Source organism: Mastigoproctus giganteus, chromosome 5 (genome assembly GCF_048544385.1).
Source record: "Mastigoproctus giganteus isolate SK-2022 chromosome 5, ASM4854438v1, whole genome shotgun sequence".
Taxonomy (NCBI): domain Eukaryota; kingdom Metazoa; phylum Arthropoda; class Arachnida; order Uropygi; family Thelyphonidae; genus Mastigoproctus; species Mastigoproctus giganteus.
This window is the reverse complement of record NC_143579.1, coordinates 74,883,789-74,899,945: the sequence shown is the minus strand read 5'-3', so window position 1 is coordinate 74,899,945 and position 16,157 is coordinate 74,883,789. Positions and strand designations below refer to the sequence as shown.

The 16,157-nt window shown below is 38.0% G+C and overlaps 1 protein-coding gene across 1 annotated transcript in view; it reads left to right on the top strand.

The window, feature by feature from the left end:
• LOC150085497 (uncharacterized) overlaps positions 1-16,157 on the top strand; it is a 333,972-nt gene that overhangs the window by 141,013 nt on the left and 176,802 nt on the right. Inside the window, exons 6-7 of the mRNA XM_090373297.1 lie at positions 108-280; positions 12,544-14,250. Of these exons, the coding sequence (XP_090229423.1) occupies positions 108-280; positions 12,544-14,250 (1,880 nt within the window). The remainder of the gene's footprint in view (positions 1-107; positions 281-12,543; positions 14,251-16,157) is intronic.

Here is a 16,157-nt window from a genome sequence, read left to right as displayed (position 1 = left end):
AAAATTTTAAATAATTAAAAGTTTCACTTGTATCAAATTATCAATTATAAGTTTATCATAATTAAAAAAAATCCATCAGTTGAAATTCAAACTTTTTGTATTTTCAGGAAAGGCAGTCTTGTGGTTTTCTTTCGAATATATATGGACCGAGGGAAGATGAATCTTTACGATATAGACTTGAGTGAATTAGCTAGAAATATACTTCTACAAAAATTTTTACAGAGCAGTGCCATTTTATTTGATGGTATTGAGCTAGATCAAGAGTTCTTAGAAATAAGAGGTAAATATTTCCAGTGCAAAGAATTTATCTCCCAAGGTGTCTAATAGTTAAGTTACAACAATCTTAAAAAAAAAAAATAAATAAATCGATCAACTACTGAGTGCTGGGCACTCAGGATGAAGGGTCCATAGTCACAAATGGTCGTTAGTGTGGTATCTCAAATAGAGAGCTTTATGGTAACCGAAAAAAGTTTCTTGGCCTAAAACTGAGGAACTAACAAAAAAGTCTATTTGAGTCTTTCCAGTTGTTGTGAATGACCATGGTGGGAGAAGTGACTCCAACTTCTTCCGGGAGAAGTGATTAAAGTTTTGGGGAAGAAGTGACTGGCAGGTGAGGGCTGTGCAAGACTCCATGCAGGCACCTCCCCACCACCGTTGAGGCAACGGTGGTGGGGAGGTGCCTCAACACTGGCTCTCTGAGTACCTGCTCGCTGGGACAACTCCAGTTTGAAAATTGTTAAAAAATATTTCTGGTCACAAAATTTATAAATGACCTTTATAGCAATTTATAGACTTATTAACTAAGATATTTATAGAATTATTAACTCACTATTTAGCAACTTTTTTGTCACCAAAAGGAGAGTTAGTACAAAGAAGCACGCTATTGAAGTGCAATAAAAAATTGGTTTTTTAATTTTAACGCAAAAAGGAAATGATAATTTCAATCGGAATAGTTTTCCCTTGATAAGCATTGAATAACGCATAGCTAATGTGATTTTTAAATTTTTAGTTCCATTAGCAATTGAAATAGAGGGGGGGACACGAAAATTACATTTTCCTGAACTAACTCTGGCACCACCATTTTTAATTTTAAAAATATTTTAAAATTACGTTTTAACTTACTCGTTGAGCTCTTTCCAATGGTGTATAATAAGCTATAGGTTGTCTACAACATTTTACCCCTCCATTTCTCAGACAAATTTTTGTTAACAACGATCAATATGGCATTATGTTGGCCTGCATGATGTACAAACCCATGCAAATTTTTAATTCAGTAGGTTGAGTGGTTCCAGAGATACAATGCTGTGACAGACAGACGAACAGATAGACAAATGAGTGACATTATAAGGGTCCTTCGTTAGACTACGGATCCTAAAAAACTTACAAATATAACTTTTGAGATAAATTACATACAATTTGAGAAGTCTTCCCCAACTCCGTGTTTGTGTCATTGTGATATATAGATACTCTGTAGGGGCCAGAGGTCTGTGGGTTCACGTAGAGTAGTGCTGGGGTGTGTTGTTCTAGCCACTTAGCTGTGGGCCCTTGGAGCACCAAGAACTTCCTGTTGCTTGTCCATCACCAGAAGGAAGTTGGTCAGGCAGTAGGATTGGCTATTTGGCTGGGCCTGCCTGTGCTTTCCATGGCAGGTCCAAAAAAAGAAAAAAAAAAAAAAAAGTTAAGTGTATGAGGAGAGAGTTAAGGTTGGAGGGTAAAGAGTGGCAAAAAAGTATGGAAGGGAGTTCCAAGGCAGAAGTTCTCAAACTTAGTGATGATATCGTGACTCCCTAAAATGCTAAATGAATTTGTGACTCCCACCCCTTCGTCCAGGAGTAAAACCGATGATTACATTGAGGTTAAAATTGGGCAATAAATAAATATCCCAATAAACTTTAATAGTTAATTTTTATTTGAAATAAACAAAAAATATCAAATTTGGAATTATATTGTTTAGTTTAATATGAAGGATGAGCTTCTTTACTGTTGCATAATTTTTGAAATCTTGGTTTGATAGTCGAGATAGCCACTCCCATTTCTCGTTCCACATTAACTTTTGATTGGTATTTGCTTTTTATAGCATTAACTGCAGAAAACCTTACTCACACAAATAAGATGTTGCAGATGGGATCACTATGTTCATTGCCTTCTTATTTAACTCTGCACATTGATCCAAAATTCAGAAAGAGATATTGTTGAGAATTTTATTTTTAATGCAGTGTCAGAAGAGATATCAAGATTTGCTTCTCAATAGTAGTGAGTGTACCATCTGTTATTTTAGTTTCGAATGGGTTCCTTATCCAATCAAAATATTCATATCCATATCTGAGAAACAGTTCTTAAAGTGAAATTTTAAAGAAGAAAGTTGACTTAAAATACAAAATTTCACATGTTTACTAATAGGTATGTTATTGCTTTCAGTTAATTGTTTTAAGGTAGGAAACATATCTAAATTTGAATTTTCCATTTTTCTCTGTAATGGTTCCAAATTCCTAATAAATGCTTTCAATTTATCCAAGAGTTCTTTTGGCCTCGAGGCTACAACAGTGGAATCTTCTAGATCATTCTGTGAAAGTGATAACATTTCATTCTCGAAATAAAGACTATGATAAATTCTATCAAACAGAAGGTGAACTCACTGTTTGTAAGGATGTTCATGGTTTAATTGCAGCAATGAACATGAAGCATGTTCCTGAAGAATGGCAACTATTTATAGACGCTTCTAAGGTTAGCCTTAAGGCTGTGTTATTACACAATAGAAATATGCTGCCTTCAACACCTGCATATGCCATCCACAAAAGAGAAACATACACATATGTGGCGATTTAAAGGTAATCACCATTTTATTAGGATTACAAAAGGGTTACACTATGTATGGTTGCCTTCTATGTGAGTGGGATAGTCATGCCAAGGATATGCACTATGAGAAAAAGAGTTGGCCCCAACGAAAATTATTAACACCTGGAATGAAGAACATAGCATTCGAACCTCCGGTAGTTCCAAATAAAGTTTTGCTTCTACCATTTCACATCAAACTGGAGCTCATGAAAAATTTTGTGAAGGCTTTGGAAGTGAACAGTCCTGCATTTACATACTTGCAAGAGAAATTCCCAAGACTACACAGAGGAAGAGTAAGACTACAGAGAAGATTAAGGCAGGCGTTTTCATTGGTCCAACGATAAGGCAACTTTTTCAAAGACGAACAGTTCAAACATGTCCTTAGTGATAGCAAGAAATCAGCATGAAAAGCCTTTTGAAATGTTTCAACTGGTTTTATAGGAAATGTTAAAGCCTACAACTATGGGCGGCTTGTGGAAGATCTCTTTCTTCTTATGAAAGCAGAGATGGGGGAACCTCCTGGTGCCGTTTGACCCAAAAACACTTTACACATGAAAAACTGGGGTTCAACATGTGATTGAAGATGTATTTCTTGCACTCAAGCCTGGATTTCTTCCCATTAAACTGTGGTGCCATCAGCGACGAACATGGTGAGTGCTTCCATCAAGACATCACAGTGATGGAACAAAGATATAAAAGCAAATGGAGTGCCACCACGTTAGCCGATGATTGTTGGATGATGAAAGGGGGCCGACCGGGTTAGCCGGGTGGGTAAAGTGCCGCCTGGTAACCCAAAAGGTTGCGGGTTCGAATCCTGCCTTGGGCTTGGATCAGAGTAAATGCAAAAACTTTGGGAGGTGCATTATGGCCACAGAAGCCGATGCACCGATAACTAACAAAAAAAAAAAAAAAAAAAAAGATGAAAAGGGATGCTCCCAAAGCTGAACACAAGTGATAGGTGAAAATGTCCTGTGTTTGTTACAGGTATGTTCATAGCTACATCTTACTGCCATATAAATAAAAAATATCTTGTATAAAATATACTTTTTTTGAAAACAAGAGCCAATCTGCCATTTTTAAGCACCATTTCCATGTTTAACACCCCAAAAAACTTACTTTCATGCTTGTAACAAGATATGATCCAAAATTTGTTCAGTGTAATAAGGGGTGCAATTAGCCCAGCAGTTGCAAGACCTGACCACCAATATCATGGATGCTTGTTTGAATCCCACAGTTGATAAAAAAAGAAAAAAAATTGTGGAGGGAAAAAAACATGAAAGTCGCTTCATTGGACCTACCTTTCCTGAGTTCAACGTGATGGCTACGATAGAGAGTGTGTCATCCAGTGTCACTTCCATAGCTACCACTCACTACTGGATGCAAAAGCTAAAACAGGTCTACCTCCATAGCTGGACAAAGATGAGAGGTAGAAATATTGAACATACTGCATCGAGTGTGGTGCAGGATACAGTGATTCGCATCCTGGCCTTAGGCAGAGGGGTTGGTTCGAAAAGTCCGAGAGTGTCACCCACATTGACTGAGTAGCGGTGTCTCCCGTATGGCTACCACAAGTGAAGCGCAAGCCCATCCAGCCCAACCTATTGGAAGTGCTTCTTGCACAACTACACAAGTGACCACCCGGGAAGGATGAAGAAGCCAATACATGAAGTGGAGCATAGAAAAGAATTACGTTCATCATTTGAGCATGCTACAAAGTAATGAAACTAGAGACAGACAGACAGTGTGCAGGACAAAATTACACATGAAGTGGTTGCTACAATTTCTGACTATTCAGGTCACTGAAGGTGGTGCATTATAGCCTTAGTTGCTAATGCGCTAATAAAATCCAAACCAAACCAAACCAAGTCACTGAACAGTGAATTGCAGACCAGAAATGGACCATCACCAAGACTGTTCCATTTCTGGGACCATCAGGTTCCAGAAATGGAACCTGATGGCTCCTGCAATCTTGGAAAACTTGAAGTTTTCCAAGATTGGTGACCAACTAAAAACAATGATGAATACAGACATAATGGAACCAGAACTGGAGGAGGAGGAGGAGGAGAAACAGCATGAACAAGAACTACAACCCAGCTGACATGCAAACAAATAATTCATTGTGATATCCAGAATAGGAGAAGAGTGGAAGAAAGTGCTAGTATAATTCGAGGGAATGGACCCCAAAAAGATCTCCCGCACTGTACCGAAGCAGAGCCCAAACAGAATCCTTTGGCCTCAATATGTGAATAATACCAGAATATCTGAACAACAACAGCAAAATAACACCAGACACCATCCACACAGCCATTTGCTGTGCCGCTGTAGCGACCACTAGAATGAATGGAAGGGAAATCAGAGAGCCAACATAATACAAAATGCAAAGTCAAGGAATCACCAGCCTGGGAAAGAAGGCTACATTAGAAGAGATAAGAGCAAAGATAGGCCAACTGACTCAGTACAAATGGGGTAACAAGTAAGAAGCTGATCAGAAAAGTGAAGGTTGTTCTCAAGAAAGACAACATCCAGAGCAAATTTGACCTATAATCAGAGGGTCAAAGAATATCTTAACACCTAGAAGCAGAAACCCCTGGCACCCAGCAAGGCACTTTGCCGTTAAAGGGAACGTGCCCGGAGGAAAACAAACAACAGGATATTTGATGAAAACCAGAGAGCCTTCTACAGGAAAATCAGACAAGAGGAAAAGAAAAGCAATGGACCCCACTTGCCAACCAGAAGGCACTCAAGGAGTTCTGGGGAATCTGTGGTGCAGCGAAGTTAGTCATAATGGCTGTGCCCCCCCCCCCTGGATAGAACTAGAAAGGAGGAAAACCAAGAACATACAAGAGATGACAGAATGAGCGATTTGAGAGGAATAAGTAAAACAGTCGATCAGGATGTCCAACAATTGGTGAGCCCCAGGAATAGATAACATCCACAACTACTGGTCCAAGAAATTCAGCTCTACACAGGCACATAGCAGAGCAGTTCACCTCACTGAGATATTAAGGCACCCTGACTCAATCCCAGAGTCTCTGACTCAAGGAATTACTTACCTGAAAGCTAAGGACAAAAACACCACAAACCTGGCAGAGTACAGACCAATCACCTATCTCCCAACAGTGTACAAGGTACCAGCTGCATAACTAAAAAGATATCAAACCATTTGGAGAGTCAGAACAGCATGGCCACGCAGCAGAAGGTAGATGTAGGTAGATGAGCAGAGGATGCAAGGAGCAATTGACCATTGATACTGCAGTTATGGATCAAGCCTATAAGAAGCACAGCAACCTGTACATTGCCTACATCAACTGCCGCAAGGCCTTTGACTCCATACCCCATAGCTGGCTGATAGAGTCTACAAAGTCAACCTGAGTCTGATACACTTCTTAGAAGCAACCATGGCAAAATGGAGTACCACCATCAAGGTTGAGAACTTCACGACCATACTGATACCCTTCTGAAGAGGAATCTTCCAGGGAGATGCCTGGAGCTCACTATGGTTCTGTCTAGCACTCAACCCACTGTCCACCATGCTCAATAACAGCAAGAATGGGTATACTTAAAGGAAGAGAGAAATAACTTGTGCACCCTCTCTCACCTGATGTATATGGATGACATCAAATGCTGTAAGAATCAACTCCATAAACTACTCCAGATCATCAAAGAGTTCAACACTGACGTTAGGATGCAATTTGGCATAGCCCATGGATTGCATCAAGGACATCCAGTTGGACGAAACTACCAGCTGAAGACCGGTGAAGAGATTGAAGACAGAGGGAGAGACATACAAATACCTGGGAGATGATGCAGACCCACCAGTTACAACACAAGGAGATAAAGGCCTGACTGACTGAGAAATACCATCAGAGACTGAGAAGCCTGCTAAAATCAAAGCTGAATGGTGGGAACATGGTTACAGTCATAAACACTTACACAGTCCCAGTACTAATATACTTCTGCGGGATCACAGATTGGACCAGCACTGAGCTGGATGAGATTATGAAACTAAACAGGATATTAATGACCAAGGGCCACTAACACCACCCATATTTGGCAGTTTGAGAGATGGACCATAGCCCTTAAAGAAGGATGGAGGAGATTGACTGACCTCATTGAACAAGAGAAGAAGGCGATTAAGAACCAATGCAATTACTTCCAGGAAAACCCAGTGCCAATCTACCAAGTCATAAGAAAGATAGATAGACAACTGGACACAATGCTCAATCTCAACAAGGAGACCACCCTAACACAGACAGAAGAAACAAAGAAAGATGGGCAAAGAAGACTACATGGCAGATACTACCATGATCTCTACAAGACTACATAGATAAGATGGCTTCCAACACTTGCCACACGAATGAAAGGCTTTTCCCCAAGCCTGAGGGATTCATGTTTGCCATCAAAGACCAGGTGATCAATACTAGGAACTATAGGAAATACATCGCTAAGGATCCTTGAATAACAGATGACACATGTAGATGATGCCATCTGGTCCCAGAAACAATCCAGCACATCACTGCAGGATGTAGGGTGGTCACTCATATGGATGACACTCACAGACATGACTAGGCGGCCAGAATAGTACTGTATATCAGAAGATAGTGCAAAAATATCAGCTTATCAAAAAAAAAGTTTATTGTTTTACAAGTATGAGCCTCAGGCCGTGCTAAAGACCTCCACTCACAGACTGTACTGGAACCATGCCATAAGACCAGAAGATCCCTCACAACAGACCACACATAACCCTCATTGAAAAGCAGGAAATGGCTACCTATCTGACTGACATAGCGGTGCCCAAAACCAGCAACCACCAGAAAACATTTGAGGAAAAGACAGGAAGGCAAAGATGTGTGGCATATGGAACAAGTAATGACCATCCCGATCATTGTGTTAACCACTGGCATGTTGCTAAAGAGACTCCATAAGAACCTAGCAACAATAGGCCTCCCTGAGAACATATGGAACTCGAGAAAGCTGCAATCCTGAACACCTGTAGGATAGTAAGAGAGTTTCTTGGCCAACAGTAACAATGATAATACTAACTGGACACAACCAATCACCCCATGCAGTTGGTATCGGTACCCCTCACAGGGTAGAAACAATTCCATAAAGGGGAAAGGTTTTTATAATAATAATGAGTGAATACCAATATACATTATTTACAATTGATTACATATATTTTTACGAAAGCACACATAGTTGCTTATCATTTGACCGACCTGTTGAGTGCCACTTGATGGCTAAATGGTGGAAACATGATCTGTTAGAATTTTCCATCACTAAGTGCATGCTGAGAATAGCATATAGGTGCACTCTAGTATTCAAAAAATTCAGTGTATTTCATTGATGACAGTTGTTACCTCAACAGAATCATGCTGTATCTGAAATCACTGGACAGAGGGCATGGCATTCACAAGGTATAAATGCAGTTTTTGGATTTATATGAAGAAAAATAGCTTGAACACCCTTATTCTAACCCTTCAAGTTCTTGCTATTATCATAGCCTTGGCTGCAACAATTTTCGAATCTTTGACAAAGTTTTCAGTTAATGTTTTCAGAAGTACTGTTAAACCTGTAGATTCACAGGTATTCTTAAAGCTCAGATCGTGTTATTTGACTTATTGCATCATGTTCATAAACTAATCTTTTTGTTAGCAGCAACACAGTGAATTAAATTGGAAGTGCCATTCAACATACTGGATAATACATGGCTTCTTTTTCCTTTTCTTGAATATTTTATTGTTCTCTCTTGCCTGATAGGTTTATAAGTTCATTCTGTATATTTTTCCACAGAAGTGGTCAATACAATCATTTGCAGGTGCACCCTGTAAGTGTTTGTGAGTTATATCATTGAATCAGCCAAATAATTCAACTAGTCCTATGAAATTTTCATTATTGATTGTCTAAAATTTTCTGAAAACTTCTGAATGCCAAGTTATGCTTAGGCAAAAATAAACCATTAATATAAGGTGTTTGAGGATGCTTTTCCAGTGCCTGATTTCTTGATTAATCAATTGGTGACATTGAGCTGCCATGCTTGTGATTCAAAGTCTTGATGCAAATACTTTCATGTGAAATGGTGGCTCACTGTGTTTATATAAACAGGAGCTCATATGCATCCTGGCTGTAAAATAAATTTTTTCAAGTTGGGAAGTAGACCTAGGGTATACTGAAAAAAATTTACAGCAGGAACAGAAAGCCCTTTTGGTACTTTTTGAGTTTTAAAGCTATTGCCTCTTCAGCTTTTCACCATTTTCTGATTTTCTTACTGAAAAGCTTTTTTTAAAATTTTGTTTGGTTTCAGCACTAGGAAATGATATTGATTTTCAAATGGTTCTGAGGAAACAAGAATATTACTGCTTGAATACTGCTTTTCTGTAGGCTACAATGCTGGTTGTTGTTGTTATAGGGTTTTAGGCACATCAGCAGCTTAGGCCATATTGCACCCTATATGATATGTGTAAATTGCGTGTGTTCTGTGGTTGATTTGCTTATTTTGCTGGACAAAAAACCTGGTTTTCTGGGGGAAAAAATCATTCTTCCTCACTTGAGACTGGTTAACTCAGCCACATTGTGATAATGATCAATAAAAATTTCTGGCCTCATTGACGGGATTCAAACTCAGATCTTTTCCATCTGATGTGGGAAGGATGGTGATTATATTAACTGTGTTACTCACGAGGGTGGCCTGTTTCTGGATCAGGAAGAGTATTAATGTTAATTGATATCTGACTATCTTTAGTAACGGTTTCTGATTTTTAACATAATGCAGTTGAACTGGATGCAGATACCAAGTCCTGTAAAAAAAAAATTGTTATGAATATTATTGAGGTTCATGGCACTCCCAATCACTTAGTGCTCAAGGTAAATGTCCCTATGACTTGCCCTAAAGCTGGCCCTGCCTGTAGGATTGGCACTTCCGTAGCCAGGTGGGCAGGGGCAGCAGTGCGTAGCACACGTTTCTTTATTAGACCAGGGTTCGAGCCCATGACTACCAAATACGGGGGATGCGGAAAGGTCAGGGAATGACCACCACACATCCCCGGAGTAATATGGCCTTAGCTGCTAATGCTCCTAAAAACCAAATAACAACAACAGCCTGTAGGTTTTATTTTCATATCAGTGAGCACTGTATATGCTTACGTGCATTCTTTAGTTTACTGTTCAGTGTTATAAAATGTCACGATGTAAATTTTAAAAGAAAGAGCAGAAATAATTGAATTAAAAATTAGTGATTCTTATGGAGATTTTACTGTAATATACTACTTTGTGAAATTCTAACAATGACTGTAGAAAAAGGAATCAATTTATACAGTGAATATATAAAGCACCAAGTTTCAAGGTGAAAAATACAATTTGACCTATACACTGTAAAGTATGGTATATTGTGAATGAAAACCACATGTATTTTTGGTCTGTTTGCCTGTTTTGCCAATCAAAAACCTACTTTCCTTACTTTCCAGGAAGGATACCATACAATCCTCTCCTGAGGTCAACTAACCTGATTATAATGGGATAAAAGCCTGTAAAATTCACCTCTTTTAGGTTCAGTTTTCCTTACATGTTTCAAACCCAGGCTTTTTTCCAGGCCATATGGAAGGACAGTGATCGTAACTGCTGTGCTAGCATTGAGGGTAACACAAGTGTGAAGTACCTCTACTGTCTGTTCTGACAGTATGCCATAATAAAATCTTGATAATCTTTGTTTTCTGTTTATTTACTGAAAAGAGGAATTTCTGTTAGTTTTGTTTGTGTAGAATATTATAGGAAATGGCAAATATATAAACATTTCTAGCCTCTTTTTTTATGAGACTAATGAATTTAAATTTGAGAAATTTAAGTTGTAATAGGCAGTCCTAATAAACATTTTGTAACTTCAATATTGTACCCATGGTTGGATACTGGGACTATTACTGGAAACAACTATCCATCTGCACTGTTACCATGCTAACCAACAAAGCCAGGATAGGAGAACACTAATAGAATGCCAAAGCAAATAAGTCTACAACACTCTAGTATACTGTGTCTGAATTGCCTTTGTTCTGTGGTCGATTTTCCAGTATTTCGAATGAAAAACAAAACCAGAGTTTCTGAGATTAAAAAACCATGTTACCCCCTCGCCTGAGACTTACTAACCCAGTCACATTGTGAAAAGCATCCCATAAAAATTTCTCTTGTCACTGGTGGGATTAGAGCCTATGACTTTTTCAGTTATTGTGGGAGAATGGAGATTATAATCACTGTGCTATCTGCCAGGATACTGTGGTAGTATCCTGCTTTTGTGTTGATGTTGAAAGTTTCTCCGTTTGTGAACATTCTTTCTTTCACAAAAGGCACATTTTTACTTCTGACAACTTAGACATATCGACATATCTGTGGTGATTTATTATAATGCTAACTTATGAGCTTATTTTAATTATCTTAATACGAATGTTCATTGTTTTCTAAAAAATGTATCAAGTTATGAAACAAATTTTGGCATTTTAATGCATATTTAACTCATTTTTAGAGTGATTTTTGTAGAGTTTTTAGGTGCACCAGCAACTTAGGCCATATTACATGTGTGTAATATGGCCTAAGTTGCTGGTGCACCTAAGTATGTGTGTGTATATATATAATGTCTGCAAATGACTAGCTGTTTGCCTAATGAAAATCTGAGTTTCTGGGAGAAAAGACCATGCAACCTCACCTGAGACCAACTAACCCAGTCATATCGTGAGAAAAATCCATAAAATTTCCTAGCATCATTAACAGGATTCAAACTCAGGTCTTTCCCACTCATTGTGAGGAATACAGTGATTATACCAACTGTGCTACCATGAGGGAATTTTTAGAAAGTCATTTTTATATTTTACGCATTCATAAATGCATACATCTATGTGTGCATAATCCATGCTTTTAAATGGGTATCAATTATCTTTCTAGTAATCATTCTTTATATTAATTTAATGTATTTTACACTGATTGTCAACTTTTTCACTGTAGGTCTTTTAATGCATTAAGATTTTTTTGCAGAAAAGTAATATTTTTGTGTTGTCCAAATACAGTATATCACATCCATCTGTCAAATTTGAGAAATAAGTCAGAACCCACGTTCTCCCATAATACAGTAATATACTTTTTCTCATGGGCTTATTATCTCTATGGACTATCTTTTAAATTTTTACTGGCACTAAACTGTGTACTGCAACATTTTATTGCAGATTGGACATTTCATATCGTACTGCTGTATTTTTACTACAGTGTGTTTTTGTCATAATGTGTTCTAATTTAGTAGTACTTAAATTTGTGTGTGGTGTCTCCGTAGCCAGGTGGGAAGGAGCAGCAGTGCGTAGCACACGCTTCTTGATTAGACTGGGGTTCGAGCCCATCACCACCAAATATGGAGGATGCGGAAAGATCAGAGAATGACCACCGCATATCCCGGAGCAATATGGCCTTAGTAGCTAATGCTCCTAAAAACCAAATAACAACAACTTAAATTTGTGAATAGACTTACCGAAATTGGATATTTAAAATTTTTAAAACTTACATAAAAGATATAATTTGCATAAACATGAAACTTCTGGATCCTACTTTAGATCCAAAATTTTTAATTGTTTTATTATTTTTGTTATAACTAAATGTGTTAATTAACATTTATAACTCTGATCTGAATGGTGTATGTAATTTATGCACTAATTACAAATTATTTCATTTCTTTTTCAGACAAAGAAATTTCTGACTGGACAGAGAAGCTGGATTTCTCTGCTGGATTCGACAATAATAGTCAGCCAAAAGATGTACAGACATTTGCATTAACTGAAGCTGTATTTATTACTGACGATATTAGAGAATTTTCCAATCAGTCATATAGAACCTCATTTGTTGATAGTATCATCACCTCTGATGATCCTGCCACACAAAACCACACGATAGATTATGGAAATACTGACAAAAAATCCTCTAGCCCAACATCTTCCACAATGATTCAAGATGATGGATTACATCCACTAGGTTCTGATACTCATAAGGCATCTAATGACAAAATAATGTTCAGTTATGGTTATTGGAAGCCTGTCATTCCAACTTCCAGTCTTCCAGAAGACAAAGTAATTATACCTACTTTGCCGTCATATCTTCCAGGTCCACGCATACCTCATTTTCCTCGAAATCAAGACAACAAATTTCGGCAACATCCTCATGAAACTTCATCCTTCTCGAAAAAACCAACAATAGAAGTGCCACTTTCATTTTTCCGAAATGTTAGTGATTCAAGAGGTACTGTCAGCTTCACACACCCCTCTTTGGAGAGATTATTCTCTAAACCTGCCACCATTGTAAATCCGATCCCTCCATTAAACACAGAACCCACTTTCTACACAGCGACTGTGCCATCTCCAACTGGAGTACAGCCATTAACAGCTATTAAGCCTCAAGAAGTTGACGAATTAAAGAGACATTCTTCAAAACTTGGTTCTGGAATTATTTTAAGTGGTGTTACTCCTGAAGTTAACGTAAGATGGACGGAGATTAATGAAACAGAAATTCAAACAAATATTTCCAATCAATCTATTAGTCTTTTGGGGAATTTTACAGTAGTTCACAAGCCAAATTTACCTAGCAGGGCATATTTGGATGTTCCACGTGTACATACAGCAGATTTAGCAAGTGTTTCCAGGGAAAATGAGACTATCTTATCCATACCAGAATTATCTTTGCACTCAAAAGTTCCGGGGCCTTTGTTCTTTGGCAGTTCTTACATCACGACAACTCTACCTAGTGAAAGATTTGACCATTCTGTTTCAAGCCAACCTGCTTATGCTTTCACGACGGGTGAAACAGTATTGAATATGAGTGTTACTGAAAGTGGACAAGAGATTTCTGGTGTCCAAACTCCGATCAGTAGCATCACTACTGCTGCTATAGCTGAGGGCTACCAACCACAGGCCATTATTAAAAAAATCACCAAAATGCCTACTATAACAGAGAGTTCTCAGATAATTGATACCAACACCTATAAATACAGTATTTCTGATATGAAGTTCTCTTCTGAATCAAAGTCTCAACTCCTAACTAATGAAGATTTAATAACGACAGTCTCTTCAGGTGTGGGGTTACCAAAAGTTGTACCTCAAGCAGTGCATCTAAATCAACCTCTCAATGATCTTGCAGATAAAGATGAAAATCTTAAAGGTGGACATAAAAATTCATCTTCATGGCGAACGGATGAACTTTTGATTGAGATCAGCCAATACTCTAATTTTTCAAAAGACTACAATGGCAAGGAAGAAAATGACATATGGAAGGAGGAGGAATTTTACAGTTTGTCAGATAGTGGCGATGATGAATCGAATATAGCTGATTGGAATGTAAATTCAATACACACAGATGTAGAGAATGCCTCATATGTTGATGGTGAAGGAACAGTTTCAAGTTAGTATTGTATTTAAATTATAATTGATAATAAATTTAATATGATTTCGATATCAGAATATGCAGTCCATATGTATTCTCTTTATTTTCTAATTTTTAGTTTAAAGTAAAATGAATAAATGGGAAATTTTAATATTATTAATGATTTTCATGTACTTTTTCCAAAATTCTATAAAAATACAGTTTCTTAATACCAAAACTGTTTCTCCACTGTTTGACAGTAATCTAGCAATGACTTGATTTCTGTTATTACTGACAATATGAAACTGAAACAGGTGAAGTAAGAAAGAAACAAAAAGACCTAAGAATGTTGTTTCTGTTTTCATTGTACTGTCATTTTATTAGGCCTTCTTATATACAGTGGCCACTTTATCAGGTACACCTACCTAATAGTGAGTATGCTCCCCTAAGTCCTCAAAACAGCCAGAATTTGTTGTGGCATGACTTAAGGAAGTGTTTGAAACACATAAGAGGAATGCTGATACAAGTTGAATTAATTTCTGCTTAGCTCTTACAAATTGCATGGTTGCATATCTCTGCTCTGAAGAGCTTGTTCCACCTCATCCCACAGTGCTCAATTGATTGTGATTTGGTGAGTGGGAAGGTCATCACGGTTGGCTGAATTCACTTTCATGGTCCTGGAATCAGTTCTATATAATTTTGGCATTGTGATGGCACATTAACCTGTTGGAAGAACCCATTCACAGATGGATATACTGCAGCCATTAAGGGATTTGCCTTGTCAGAAACAATTTCCAGATAACCTGTAGCATCCACATACTGGCATCAAGGGGCCCAGTGGGCACCACAGAAACACTCCTCACACCATGACACCACTGCCACTAGTCTGCATCGTTGACACCTGGCAATATAGGGCTATGGCTCATGCTATTTTCTCCATATCTTGGTCCTCCCATCAGCATGAGACAGTAGGAATTGGGATTCACCAGACCAGACAACATTTTTCATTTTCCCAATTCTACAGTATTGGTGTTTCTGAATCCACTGTAACTGTACACTATTTTTTTACACAGGAGTGGAGCCCAGTTCAATTGTCTGTAATATCTCATCCATGATAAGGTATACAATGAGTTGTTCTTTCTGGAATGGAATGCCTCTTTGGTTACCTGTTTTACTGGCTGGGCTGTTATTTCATTGACTGTAGCCATTCTGTTACTCCCTACACAAGTCAGCCTCCATTGGCAACCTGTTTCTGACCACAGGAAGACTGCCATTAGCCAGATATTTGGTTATTGGACCATTCTCAATACACCCGAGACACAGTTATAGGTAAAAACCCCAGCAGCAGGGTTGCAGTTTCTGAGATACTAGTGTATTTGGCGCCAACCAATATGCCATGTTCAGTGACATAAATCTTTTGTATATTGCCTATTCTCACACAGAATAGTATGTATACAGCACCCTATGTACAGAATTGTACACATACAGCAATGTCCGATGCTGATACTGAAGGTGCATTTCGTTTCATGAAAAGGGCAAGTGTAACTAATAATGTGGCTATTCAGTGTATGTAGATCTTTATTGCTATATTATAGAGCAATTCCCTTCACTGTCCCTGATTTACATACACAAATGATTAGAATAAAACTAGTGCCTGGTTATCCACATCAAGATTGATCTGTCCAGATGTCAGGTTATTGACACCAATAATAGATCAGTTATGTACGTAGACAACAAATAGCCCTTAGTTTGAACAAAAAAATAAAATAGGTTATGGAATTGAAGCAAGATATATGTGTGATATTCTAGGCATCATTGGTAGGAATTTCTTCTGGTAGTTATTGTTCAGGTTAAAGGTGATAGTCAACATCAAAGTTGTGGATGCCTAGAAACATCTACATTGGTGAGAATCAATTGACTTATGTGCTTACTGTAACTGCAAAGTG